Here is a 14,553-nt window from a genome sequence, read left to right on the forward strand (position 1 = left end):
TGGATCCCGGTGCTCTGCTGACCTCACCCGCAAACAGCACCTTTCATTAGCTGAGGCATGTTTTTCCTCTCATACCCTAGAAACAGGGCATGAACATGCAAGGGCTTGAAACCTGGTCGCTATCCAGCGGTGAAAAAAATACCTGCAGTTCTTCTAAGACTGGAGAGTTTAATTCTGTCAGCGTTCTTCCTGTGGAGACACTGGTCTTGGGGAAGGCACTGTGTGGAAACGGTGACCCCTTGTGTTAGTAATCTTCACAGGCTGTGTTCATTGACCAGTCTCACTTTCTTGGTGTTGGTGGTGGTGGTGGTGTTGGTGGTGGTGTGGTGTGTGTGTGTGTGTGTGTGTGTGTGTGTGTGTGTGTGTGTGTACATGTTAAGATTTGTTCAGGTTGTTGTTGTTGTTCAGATTTCCGTTGCCTTGACTAAATACCTGAGGTAAACAACTTAAAAGTCAGAATGATTAATTGGGGGGGTCGTGACCTCAGTCTGCAGTTGGTTGGGTCGACGGTCCAGGGCTTGGTACGAGGCAGAACAGCGTGGCGTGGAGTGCTTTGGGAGAGGGAAGCTGCATTACCTCATGGCAGACAGGAAACTTGGGGAGGGGAGGAAGAGTGAGGGTCCAACCATCCCCTTCAAGGGCACACTCTCCAATGATGGCTTTCTTCTGCAAGGCTCCCCTCAATGCCACTGGCTGGGAACCAGGCTTTTAGCAAATAAGTGTAGACTCTCCCCCCCCCCCCCCCCCCCCGCAATGATTGCAAGTAGGAACAGCTACAAGCATAGAACTCAGAATAGCGGTCTCAGTCTCTGGAGTTGTACTGTCTTATGTAGCTAGTTTTAATGATGGGGAACTGGCTAAGGCGGACTGAGTTTCTGGTGCACGTTAGCTTCTTCACAGGCTTTAGCCAGCTCCTCCATGTCTTTCTCATATCTTTGAAAGCATATTCTTTAGGGGCTGGGGAGATGGCTCAGTTCATCTGCCACACGAACGTGCGGGCCTGAATTCAGATCCCCAGCATACACACAAGAACAGGCAGCATGCCTCTGTTACCCTGTGCACTGCTGGGGATGTGGAGACAGGCGGGTTCTTGAAGCTCATCGGCCACCCAGCCAAACTAAATTAGTGAGCTCCTACGTCACTGAGAGACTCCAAAAATAAGGTGGAGAATGGTTCTGGAAGATACTCAGCATCAGCCTCTGGCTTCCATGTGCGCGTTCGCGCACATACACATGGGCATGCACAGCCTCATCACGCATGCTTGCACACACCCTTTGGGAGTCATCATAAAGAATTAATGGTCTTCACTTGGTATGGTCTTTGCCTGATACCTCATTGGCACAAAATTGGCTTAACTATACAAAGGAACCAATCCAGGCTCAAGGAGGCTTCCTTCAGAACAAAAACACAGTCCATAATCAAAAGCGGTTAAAGGTGAAACTTGAATCAAAAAATCACATAAATGAACTCACTGGCTAAAAATATTTTCTGGAACATAAAAGGTTTCCTTCCCTGCCCCCCCCCCTCTGCTCCAAAGAGATAAGCTGGCCCTCTAGCATTGGGCATTGCTTCCCCTGCACACACAGACCAGGGCAGGGAGGGATGCCGGTAAAGTCAGAGGCCAATTGCTGATGGGAATAGCACCTTCCTTGGATCTTCCTTATATTCTTTATTCATGTTAGATATGGGCCTCAAAAAGATTTGTGCAGCCAAGCTGGCTTACAGCACTAAATGACTAGTTAACCGACCCTAGTCATCACATAAGTACGGTTTATGGAATGATATAAAATGGTTTATGAAATCATTTTTGAACCATCTTTTTGACAGTAATTACGCCGACCCATAATGCCTTAAACCAAGTGAAATTGGTGAGAATTAGCCTAAGCATCCTTAATATTCTGATGGTTAACATGCAGAATTGCCACTGCAGTAAAATGACAGGGTCCTGTTTAATTTCCCATCTCCCGCTGCATTTCTCTCATTTTTTTTCCCTCTTCACATTAAATATACTTCATAACATTTCATCACGGGAGAAGGCTGCATAAGTTTCCAGTTGCTGTAATTTAGTTAAACCATAAAATTGTTTCCAGATTACCAACCATGAAATGGAAAGACAATTTTATTTATGAATTTATAAATCAGGTAATCTCCCTCCAATGAATCCTGAAACCAGAAACACTTCGATGATTAAATAGGGAAGAAGTTTTCTCACTACCGTCTGTCAAAAGAATTGTATTTTCAGGAAATGGTTTTGGCTGAGACGTTGGTGCACACATTTGTGGTCGCTGTGCTGTTTGTCACCGTGCTGCCCATCTCTGCCTGCACCACATTGACCCCGCATGCGAGTGGGAGAGAACTGTGGCCCCTCTGCTGTCAGCTCAGGTGTCTATAAGCTGCAGGGAGGTGTCCTCTCCCTAATGGCCCTGTTGATGCCACAGCCTGGAAGAGGCCACTCAGGAAGTCTTCATTCAATGATTCATGGTTACTATGTACAGAACCAAGCATGTGGATACCTACATTACACATAGGGCTCTTACTCCAAGCATCTAAACTCTTCCTCCAGGCAGTTCTACGCTTGTGTTAGTATCGTCCCTGAAGAATCAGGCAGTAGGGTGCAATTGAAGAATTTGTACCCCAAAATCACCATCATGGGGAAGCTTGGTAGAGAGGTCCAAGTCTTACTTAAGCAAAGAAAAATGCAAGGAAGCCCTGTAGGCTCTCATGAGGCTAGCCAGCCTTTGCTGGGATGCTCTGTGATTCTGTGCCCAGTGATGATCCAGTTAAAGATAAGGTCCTGTAGCCAGGCTGTTTGGCGTGGTTTTTAATGTGCTGCCACGCCCCCTTATAAGACACGATAATGAAAGCTTTTGACTAATTGATTTAGCCCTAATCTGCACCGCATCCATAGCCAGTGTTGTGGTTGGTGCCAGTGGGTCTGCACTGCATCCATAGCCAGCGTTACAGTGCCAGTGGGTCTGCACTGCATCCATAGCCAGCGTTACAGTGCCAGTGGGTCTGCACTGCATCCATAGCCAGTGTTACAGTGCCAGTGGGTCTGCACTGCATCCATAGCCAGTGTTACAGTGCCAGTGGGTCTGCACTGCATCCATAGCCAGTGTTACAGTGCCAGTGGGTCTGCATTGTATCCATAGCCAGTGTTATGCTGCAGAGATTTCTTCCTGCCCTTTCCCTCTTAGCAGGCTCTTGATTATTCCTTATAGCTGTGCACCTACCATACCTTGCCTTTCTCTCCATCTTCTGTGCAATGAATGACAGAGCTAACCAATTTTCACTCTATTACTGGCATTTCCCGCCCCCCAAGAAAGCCACTTTCCAAGTGTTTGTGTGTGTCCCTGTCTCTTATATGACAGGTACAGTGATCAACCACCACCCTTATCACTTCTGAGATGCCACTATGGCTTACCAATAAACATGGGGATTCTGGCAGGTTTTTACTAACTTGATTTTTTTTTATTTGAAATGTTTACTAGCTTTTTCCTTGACCCATGACTCTTTCATGGTAAGTAGGAGGCCAAGCTCTCAGGGGTGCCTGAAGATGGTTCAGTTCAGAGGTTAGCATCCCCCTCTGTGCCTGCGCATATCTACAGTCAGTCTGTGGAGATGTGCGTCCATCCTTGGCATCTGAGATCTTTTCTACCCCAGTAGAACAGTGGTCATACTGTTCAGACTTATATCACTTGGGGGGGGGGTGCTTGCGGTTTTTACAACTATTATCTACTACACTGCATGACATACATACATGTAAGAAACCTCATGTCATCACCGCACCATGAGTTTAAACTGAAGAGCGCACATAAAATTGTCAACCCAGAAGCTGGTAGTTACAAAGATAAATTTAGTACCTAATAAAGCATTCGAGACATTAGTCCAAAGGTAAGACTCAAGGCCTCAAAGGTCAAGGACACTCTTGACTACTGCAAAGTTCGGGATAAGATGTCCTGTCTCTCCATAGCCCAACCTCACCAGCTGCTTTTCTGTAGGGAAAGGATGGATTGCGGTACTAGCTCCATAGAGTACCAGGTAAAGCTGTTGGCTTGCACTGAAGAGCCATGTTGTATGAGTACGCTGTTTGTAGGATAGGAATCACTATCACGTGGTCCTGTGATACATCCATAGGCTTAGATGCAAAAATGTGAACCTGTTTCAAATACCTGACCATACTATAGGGAGCCCTGAAGAGAAAGGTGCAGTACCTGGCCATAGGCAGCAACTAGGGGAGGGGGGGGTTATTAGTGTGTTCATGATTGAGTTGTTGACTATATTTTTCTTCCTTGATCCTATAAAAATCCCCCAGGCTAAGGCTTCTACGCTGTTAGACTGAGCATCATCTGCTCCCAAACTCGTATTGATTTCAATTGTATTCTCCACGGTGTTGACAAGAGACACTTGTTTGTCTGCCCTTGGGCTATGAAACAAGTATAACTACGTATACAATAAATATTTCCATCAGTCACACCAAAACCAGCCTGCAGCATCCCAGCTGCGAAAAGCAGCCTAAAGGCATGAGTGGATGCAGGGTCTGGACCACTTAACCACCAATCCCACTGAGGTCTCCTCTCATGCAAGGCAAACAACAAAACAGGGCAAAAAGGCTGAAAAATATATGCTGCGTGACCATCTGAGGGAGATGCTGTTTTCCTGGAGGCCACTGATCGCCTGTGCATTGTCTTTTTTTTTTTTTTTTTTTTTTTTGTGGGGTCACTGTCTCCTCTCTCAAATCCTATCAATGAATCTTGGCCTCAGCCAAGGATCTGCAGTTCTCTGTGTTTGAGTGGACTTTGGTAGCCTGCTGGGCGGTGCCTTTTATAACCCTCAGGTGGATCATTCACCTAGGAGAACCAGTCGGAAAGTCAACAGAGCTTTAACAAACAATTCTCTTGTTTTTCAGAGAGAGGATGCAAGCCATGGAGAAGCAGATTGCCAGTCTGACTGGCCTGGTTCAGTCTGCGCTTTTTAAAGGGCCCATTACAAGTAGTAGCAAAGAGGCATCTAGGTAAAAAGAAGCAAGCCTTGCAGCAAAAAATAATAATAATAATAATTCAACCCGCTTCTCTTTAATCATTACAGCCATCCATTCAGTGAAATTCGTTTCTCCATGATCATTTTAGGGCTGACATGTTTACATCTTTATAAATTATGGTGTGGGGTTTGTTCTTTTGGTTTTGTTTTCCTCCTGGTAATTCTTGGACAAAGCTAACACTTTGGCCCAAGAAGGGTCAGAGGGCTTCCCAGTGCATGTGGCTTCCTGGACCACTTGCTGAGTAATGCCTGCCACTACCATCCATGCGTGTCCGCATCTGCCACCATCTGAAAATCACTGCGCACCCAGCCGCATCCGCCTGTGTCAGCACACACCTGGGAAGCCTTTTCCATCTGTGGCAGCTGATGTCAAACACCTCCATTGCTTAATCCATCACTGCTAATTCTTAAGAATAGATGGGTCAAGGAACACTGTAGAGTTGACTCCTTTTTTTTTTTTTCTTTTATTTAGTGAGAAAATGATGAAAGCCACAGCCAACAGGAACCAAGCAGATGGTGCAGGTGAGTGTTCCCGGGAGCTCTGGAGGCCATGAGATTCAGGCAGCTCTGACTAGCTTCCCAAGGACTCAGTGTGTCTCCGAATCAGTTGGGAGGATTCCAAAGCCACCCGGAAGAACTCCATAGCTACCGCAGCTTCCTGCAGTACAGAAATGACCTCACTCACTCATATGACCTCACTTCTGTTCCTGGTCCTGGTGTGCCCAGTGTATATGGTAAATGTAAGATATTGCGCTGACTGCCTAGAACTTAGAATTCCCAGAAAAGTTGAAAAAATATGTGCGTTGAGTATCAAGATTGATGGGGTACAAGTTTATCCAACAGGGCTTGCCTGTATTGAAAGCATTACCCCTAGAAGAATGATGGAGGGGTACCAAGGGTACCTGGAACTTAGGGATGGGAAAGAAGAGAGAATCCTTCCAGGTGGAGGCAAAGATGTTCCTTAAGTGGGAAGTGAAGCCACTGGCAGACTCCACCCTGGGGAAGGACATTAGCCGGGGTGTAATATGGGAACGGACAAGAGTGAATAAGTGACCACTTACGTAAGTCTAGATAGGAAAAGAGAATGAACATGATTTAGGGCTTTCCTGGTGTCACCACATCTGGTGATGACTGCCTCATTCAATGGTCCCCAGGCAGGCCTCTCTGCAGAAGACGCTCTCTTCCTGCCCACGGGGCTCGGAACAGATCATGGTAGGAGCGTGCCTACATGCCAGCAGCCAGTTGTACAGAACCCCTACTTTTGGGGGGAAGCCACATCTTCTAGTTTCCCTCAGCACAGGAATGTGGATAGGATTGGGAGCGTAAGTTTAGCCCCCACCCCGCTCCCCTGGCTCCATTCAGGCCGAGCAAAGCCTAGCACTCAGTTGTAAGGGCTGTTTCTCCAGCATTCAGCTTAGAAATCAATCTGCGGCCCTGGCTGAACCCTGTGACTTTATAGAAATCACTAAACTCATCTTCAGAGCAATTGCCAGTGTGCTTTGGGGATAATTATTCACTCATTTTCTTATTTATTATGAACTCAAGAGGATAAAATGAAACTTCTAAATACTAAAGCTTTCAATGCCTCTGAAATCGACTCTGGGAAAGATGAGTGTCCTGTACAGCATTCTGATCAGTGTATGTATGTGGGTTTGTAAGCTTTGATGCTCTCTTGATTTCTGTACAGTAGTAATAAGGAAACTTTTAGGGAGCACTTCCTGTGTGCCTGACACTGTTCATGCATTAAGCCATTAATGTCTATCCCCAATGGGTAGGTACCATTTTTATTTCCTTGTTCCAGACAAGAAATCAGAACACACAGCTACACACACGTGACACACAGTTCACATACCTACTGTTCTATCTCATCCTTTCATGTGACTATACGCCAGTCCCTTGAGAGAGATGCAGGTGGTCCCATTTCCCCACTTTGAAATTGTTGTAAATGCCATTATTGAGCAAGGCAGAAGAAGCAAGTGTAGTTTCTTTGGCTGTGCTTCCAAGTGTTAGATCAATAATTCCAGGGGGCAGACGGTAGTAATGACCATGTGGTTTTTTGGGGGTTTTTTTGTTTTTTGTTTTTTGTTTTTTTTAAACCTGGGAGATTGGCAATGCCATTGGCAATGTGAGTGATTTTCACTCCGGTGTCTCTGCCCCTGTCGGTCTTTCTCCTTGTAATGAATGTATCAAGGCTAAATATTGCCCACGGGGGTTTAGTTGCCATAGAAGCCTGCACAATGCACAAGATACATTAATACTTCCATAATCCTAGAAAGTAAACGATAAGAAAAGCAGTGCCATCCCAGTGTAGAGACAAATAACAGACATATATAAAAGCCAAGAAACTCGTTTGGGCAAAGGTCAACACAAATGAAATCCAGACGTCCTGGCTACATTAGAACTGTGTAATTTGCTGTAACCACAAGGAAGCAGAAGGCATCTCTCACTTTTGAGGCACACCGTGTGTGCTACATTCTTTATGGTCTCAATTAACACTCCTAACCCTATGAGGAAAACATTGTTATTTGTATCTTATACAAAGAGAAACAGACTCACAGTAAGGTAAGATGTTCAGAGTCCCCCCAGGTAATGACAGGCAGTCTTCCTAAATCTCACACCAGCATTAGTTCTATGACAACAAGGTACATTAAGTTCCCATCACACGTACCCTTGTTAAGATTCATATTGAGATCTAACTAGCCAGGGGCCAGGGAGAGGTCTCAGTGGGTAAATGTGCAGGCTTGCCAACATCAGTCCCCAGGACCCACACAGAGGCAGACGGGGAGAACAGACTCCAGCAGGTGCTTTGACCTGCACCTGCATGCTATGTCGTGTGCACTCCCCATGCCCCAACACATCATGATAATGATGCTTGATGCTTGATGATGATGATGATGATGATGACGACGATGACGTTGGTGATGATGATGATGGTGGTAATGATTCTAAGATATAACTAACCAAGATCCCTACCTAGGATAGGCTCAGGATACAGAAAGGAATAAAATCCTAGGGGACAAACCGCATGTTGTCTCTTACTACTAGGCTTGGCAAGAAACTGAGTGTGACATCTGTGGGTGTGGCATACCAACTCTTGTGGCTCCATTGTGAGTGGGGACCTACTTGGAGTCCCCAGCAACTAGGTCTTGTCCATCTTGAGTCTGCATATCAAGGCCTTTACTGTAGATCCTAGCTGTTGGCTCTCCCCTCCCTGCCCAGCCCCCCAGTGCTGTGTACTGGCTGAGACCCTAGACAGAGACAGGGCATTCAGTCCTTTTTAGCATTCTGCTCAGAGAAGTAATTCAACCGAGAGCCGTGAAGCTCAGTCTTGGCCAGACGTCTGGCTAGGCAGTGACAGAGGTGCTGAGTTCCTTAGCCCGCAGGATAGCACCAATGCCCATTTAAGGTGTACAGAGAGAACACAGTTGAGTTGCTTGCTTGCTCAAGATCATACATGGAAAAAAATGGATAGTAAGGATGGCGCCCAGGTTCTGGCCTAAACAATGAGGTGGATAATAGTGACCTTGGCTAAGGTCAAATGGAAAGAGGCCAAAAGGAGTTGGAGAGGTGAGTGGGGATAGTGAGTGTGATCTGCTTATAGGAAGGACTGGTGGTGACTCGAGGCCATTGGTACGTGGTTCCAAAGATAATTGTAGGCCACGGTGGGGGTGGGAGGAGCGGGGCAGGTGGTGGAAGAGGATGGACTTGCCCCTGAATGCAGGAGAGGAAAGAAGGCAAGGGGGCTGGGCCGGGGTGGGGGGGTGGGCGGGGGGGGGGGACATTTCAGTGAGACAGGAAATGAAAGTGACTGATAATAACAAAGACCGAGGATGTGCTGAATGAAGTGACGTTCCCTGGAGAGTGCCATTGATCCCTAGATCACTGGCCACTGTATGAGCAGCCATTTCAGTGCATTGGTAGGGCTAAAAACCACACACAGTGGAACCAGAGGTTATTGATAGAGACGTGTTTTAAAAATAAGTATAGATTCTATAAAGAAATTGATTTTGGAAAATGTGTTTTGAAGCCTATTATCAACATGAAGCTGTAACAAAAATAAATAAATAAATAAATAAATAAATAAACGTGGGGCTGGAGAGACGGCTCAGCAGTTAAGAGCACTGATTGCTCTTCCAGAGGTCATGAGTTCAATTCCCAGCCACCACATGGTGGCTCACAAACCATCTATAATGCGATCTGATGCCCTTTTCAGCACTGTATGCATAATAATAAATAAATATTTAAAAATAAACGTGCAGACTGGAGCCTGCCTTCTCTAAGCGTTGGCTCAGTGGGTAAAAATGCTTGCTGTACAAACCAGGCAACCTAAGATTGACCTCAGAACCCACTAAAAGTTGGGAGGAGGAAACTGACATGTACACAGGCATGCGCTCTCTCTCTCTCTCTCTCTCTCTCTCTCTCTCTCTCTCTCTCTCTCTCTCTCTCACACACACACACACACACACACACACACACACACAAACACAGTTATAATAAGATTGGTGACGTAAGCTGGTACCCCCCAGAATGTGCAAGGATCATCAGGTGTGTAGAAGGACTAGGCCATTTGACGAGGAGCCAGCAAGACAGGATGACTAGGAAGAGCATCGTATTTTCACTGGAGAGACACCTCAGTGGATCCACTTACTATCCGGGTGATACATGGCATAACGTCAGGAGTGTCCACATGCCTCTACACACGCACAGACAGACAAGGCAGACATTGGCTGATTCAAAAGCAACTGCTTGTACCCTGTCAGAATACCTGACCTTGGAAGACACTAAGTTAATTATGACACAGCACTCTAGCAAGAGATGTTGTTTTCTTTTTTACCTACGCAGTGGAAAAGCAGTTTTCAACAGCTGCACAGGTGGCAGATACTGACTTCTGGGGGTGACTTTGACTTGAGTGTAATGGAAAGGCACATGTACATGTGTCTCAAGTCGTGACTGGTAATGGTGTGAGTAACCAATGAGGCACATAAGAATAGCGAGACGTGCCAACCTTCTGGTGTTCCGTGGAGGCAGTAGAACAACTATCTTTGGACAGTCACCCTAGTGTGAAGGACTTGGTGAGCCACAACAGAAAGGCAAGGCGTCCACTGATAACCACCACAGGGTATGCAAGACTCTGCCCTGCAAGGCCAGCCTGGGCTATTCACAAAACTCCCAGGAAAGAAAATTGGAGAGAGAGAGAGAGAGAGAGAGAGTGTGTGTGTGTGTGTAGTCTGTAGGTGGATGTGTATGTAGTATGCATGTGTGTATAGCTGTCTCTTGTTCATATGTGTCTATCTGTGTGTGTGTTCTGTCTTTGTGTGTTTGTAGGTGTGTATGTGTGTCTCTGTCTCTTGCTCATATGTATGTCTATGTACGTGCACGTATGTGTTTGCTGGTATCTGTCTCTATTTTGTGTGTGTTTGTGTATGTGTTGTCTGTGTGTATATCTGTCTCTTGCTCACTCCTCCTCCTTGTCTATCTGTCTGTCTGTCTGTCTGTCTGTCTCTCTCTCTCTCTCTCTCTCTCTCTCTCTCTCTCTCTCTCTGTGTGTGTGTGTGTGTGTGTGTGTGTGTGTGTGTGTGTGTGATATACAGACTCATCATTTACTCTGGGGGCGTGTTCCATGCCCCTGCACTCTCTGTAAGTGGCCACACCATCTGGTACACACTTTAAACCTTGCTGGCCCTGTAAGCCATCCTCAGTTCAGACTGTCCCCAATGGGCTCACAGATGCATGTGCTTATGTGAGGTGAAAGGAAAACAGAGGCTGAGGCGGCTGCAGAAGGGCGGAGGAGCCCTTCCTTTCTAGCGTGGCCCCTTTAGTGCTAGAAGTAGAGCCCAGGGCCTCAGAGTGCCCCACCCTGAGCTGCGCCCCCAGCCTAGACACGTCTTTCCATTGCTTTGTGTTACAACTCCTTTCCTAAGGAATGTTAGGCAAAGCCATGTTTTCTTACTAGGGCTGAAAATGTACAGAAATCTTCCTTCTTTTGGTTTCAGAAACTGGTAAGCATTTAGCCAAGAGCAGCCTCTTTTGGTTACTTTCCCATCTCTGTGTCCAGCATGTCCCACGTCTGCCTGCCAATAGGTCATGGCAACACAGCATGCTCCCCGAAGGCCCAGAGATTAAATTCCCCCCCAACTTCAGAATGACAGGTATACACTATACAGATTTTAAAAATCTAAAACTTAGCAATAAGAATGTCGGAATATCTGCAGCCAGAAGTGCTTGCTGCTGGTGCTTCCTGTTATACTTTTATATACTCTTCAGCTTTTGTCTATAAAACCTTCCGTAGGGATTGCGGGTGGTGGTGGCTGATGGACACATGGGGCTGGCAGCAGCATAAACATTTAGCCTCCTTGACGTGGCATCGTGCTGTGAATATTGCTCTGCTGTCCCATGACAGTGAAGTTTCCCAGACATGATGTTCCCAGACTACATCCTGTGACCCAGGGTTAGCATTCTGTGACCTATGGTTTTCATGATGTTTCTCTTAATTAATGTTCAGTCATCTGTATGGACACAGGCCTCACAGCTCAGGTGCTGTCTGCATTCTAAGGCCTCTGCTGGGTTTTTTTGTTTTTTTGTTTGTTTGTTTATTTATTCGTTTTCTTCATAGGAATGGCCCATGTTTCTGCTGGGAAGAGTCTGGGCACTTTGGAGTCCCCCCAGCCTCCCAGCCAACCCCTGCCTGCCGGTACCTCGTCCATCCACACCAGCCTGCTGGACATGAGGCGGAACGTGGCTGAACTCAGGCTGCAGCTCCAGCAAATGAGGCAGCTCCAGGTACTTCTCACAGATGTGTTGTCCCCTGTCTCAGTGGCCCTAGGTCTGATTTCTGTGTCCCCCACATTTCCAGGCCTGCTGCAACTTTCCTGGGCTCCGTTACTATACTTTTCGTAGGAGCTAGTTGATCATATGATCATATGCTCAGAATGGCGCAGCTTCCTTGTTTATCTGTAAGCCTGGTCTAGAATCTCCTACTACAACTAAAGCCAGTGTATGACAACTTCTGTTAACAATAAATGTGAGCATCCTACCAGCCAAGGCTGCCAGCTCTCAGTGTGGCCCAGCCCTCCTCCTCCAAGAATAAGCTCCTCCTCCTCCTCAAGCAACTATGACGTCATTGAAACTATGATTTTAGCATAAAAGATAAATTTATAAGGGTGAAAAAAAAGCTACTGTGGATGATCTGTTGAGAAAAAAATCTGCATTTTATTTGGGTAGTGTGTTGAAGGTTTCTCTTATCCTTTTCATTGTTGATGAATATGTGAGCTATAGGGAATCAAAGAGAAGGCAAATATAACCCTTTGTGTCCCAGATCTTGGTCAGCAAGCACTGTCAGTCTGACAAAATAGAATATTCTATCTCCTGGCTTGAGTGCTGAGGAGCTGGGAGGCACATCATGGCATGAGGTCACACACTTGCCTCCGGTACAGCCTTGCCCTCCCTGCCTTTGCCAGGGGCTTGGACATTGAGGGCTTGGTCCTAGCTTGTCCTCTGTGGCGACATCTCCCTGAGCTCCTTTAAGAAGCTCATAATCCAAATATTGTTAAAAGCGGAGCACACCCACGAGCCGGGGCAGCGCCTGGGCGGAGAGCCTCAATAGCTAGTGCCCCATGTAGGGAGGTGCAAGCAGGACTTTGAACCACAGCTCTTTCTGCAGCCCAGTGGCATAAACCCAGTTGGCTTACCACCTAATTAAAGCTAAAAATACGCTTTCCCACCACCAATGTCTAGGGGTGGAAAGGAGGGAGGGGCCTCTAGATCCAGGTATGGAGTCATACTCAGGCCTCTAATCCCAGTCCTGGGAGGCTGAGGCAGGATGACCATGCGTTCAAGGCCAACCTATACTGCATAATGAGATTGTGTCTCAGAATCACCTCTTCTGAGAGGAAAAAATTCAAGTGTAAAATAAGGGCAGCTGATTTGGGAAGCCTCTTGAAGCCCTGGAGTTCATGGTGATGGTTGACAAAACAGCCCATACTGCTTAGTCCTCAGACAGCCACCAGCCACCCACTCTTTATCTCTGTCCTAGACACCTGGGACATTTGGTGTGTTTATTTAAATCACCACCACCCCCAATTATGGCATTTGTGAAAGTCCATCTTGAATGGATGTCTTCTTGCCTAGCCTTTTTTTTTTTTTCATTTTATGTGTATGTGGGGAGGTGTGGAGTTAAGGTGTATACTTGTGAGTGCACAGGCATCTAGGCATGCACCTGTGGGTACAGAGGCCAGAAGAGGACCTCAGGTCTCTATTGCGCTTCATCTTATCACTTTGAAGCAGGATCTGTCACTGCACATGCAGTGTGCACACTGCACTGCACACTGCACAAAGCTTGCTGTTTCAACTAGGTTGGCCAACTAGCTAACTCTTAGGCTCCACTGTCCCGGTCCTCCAATGTTGAGGTCACAGGCCTGTGCAGCCATGCCCTGTTCTTTATATGGGTGCTAGAGATTCGAACTCAGGTCCTCACGCTTGTACAGTAAATAATCTTACCCAGTGAGCCATCTCCTACCCCTACCGCCTCACCAAGCTTTGAGGAACCCATGGCAGCACAGTGTTAAACTGTGCCTTTCTTAATGAGGAAGTTCTTGGCCAGGGTTTAGGAGTCCTATCTTAGCCCTATGGGTTCCTTTATCCCCGGAGAACTGCTCCATTTCATTGGCTCTCTCTGGGAGTGAACAGCAATGAGCCATGTGCCCTTGAGCTTAGAGATGTTAGTAGTTTCCAGGGCAAACACATGGGGGAGATAATTGCTTTGTTTCCCAGCCTGACTGCTATCGCCATCCTGTCTCCACCCCAGCCTTTGTATTCTCCATGTCCCAGACTTCCCTCCTCCACAAACTTGTGTCTTTTCAGCCAGGGGAGTCTATTTAATACAAGAACAATTGAGAGTAATTAAGCCGTGGCAGCACCAATTCTCCTTCTGCACCGTGATATCGTACACCTAATATGAAATGCAGCCCCAGAGTGCTTAGGAGTCCAGCAATAGAGCTATCATCAGAGACACACAGAACTCTCTGGAAGAGTCTCAGAAGAACAGAAATTGAATTAGAAATTCAAATGTTCTTCGAGCCGTGTTATAAAATAGGGAAAGTGAATGAGCTCTCCTGTGTTTGGCAGCCTGCTCCAGTAATTAGATAATTAAATCACTGGAAAGCCCTAGACTGTAGCAGATCATCACATGTGAACATACTATTTCCAGAAGTGATGGATTCTTTGGAGGAATAAAACTGTGAAGCAGACACAAGGGACAGTTAGATGGGGGGAAATGACGTCAGTGAGACCATCAAGACAACCAAGTCCCTGTTTGTGTGATTCACCGTCCAATAGGTTATAAGTAGACAAGACATTGTCTTAGGGTTTTATTGGTGTTAGGAGACAGCATGGCCACAGCAGCTCTTAATAAGGAAAACATGTAGATGGAGCTGGCTTATAGTTCATAGGGTTAGTCCATTATCATCACGGCAGAAAGCATGGTGGCATGCAGGCAGACACGGTGCTGGAGAGGTA

At 46.5% G+C, this 14,553-nt stretch overlaps 1 protein-coding gene across 25 annotated transcripts in view; it reads left to right on the plus strand.

Annotated features, from left to right (window-relative positions):
• Window positions 1-14,553, plus strand: part of KIAA1217 — a 797,280-nt gene that overhangs the window by 749,799 nt on the left and 32,928 nt on the right. For 19 of the 25 annotated variants that reach the window (XM_084782818.1, XM_084782806.1, XM_084782795.1 and 16 more), the window contains 3 exons: window positions 4,910-5,014; window positions 5,513-5,562; window positions 11,654-11,820. In XM_084782818.1, coding sequence (XP_084638944.1) covers window positions 4,910-5,014; window positions 5,513-5,562; window positions 11,654-11,820 — 322 coding nt within the window. The remainder of the gene's footprint in view (window positions 1-4,909; window positions 5,015-5,512; window positions 5,563-11,653; window positions 11,821-14,553) is intronic. The other 6 variants (XM_084782813.1, XM_084782811.1, XM_084782812.1 and 3 more) reach the window with 1 other exon arrangement.

The sequence above is a fragment of the Acomys minous genome (genome assembly GCF_964271855.1).
Source record: "Acomys minous genome assembly, chromosome: 5".
Taxonomy (NCBI): domain Eukaryota; kingdom Metazoa; phylum Chordata; class Mammalia; order Rodentia; family Muridae; genus Acomys; species Acomys minous.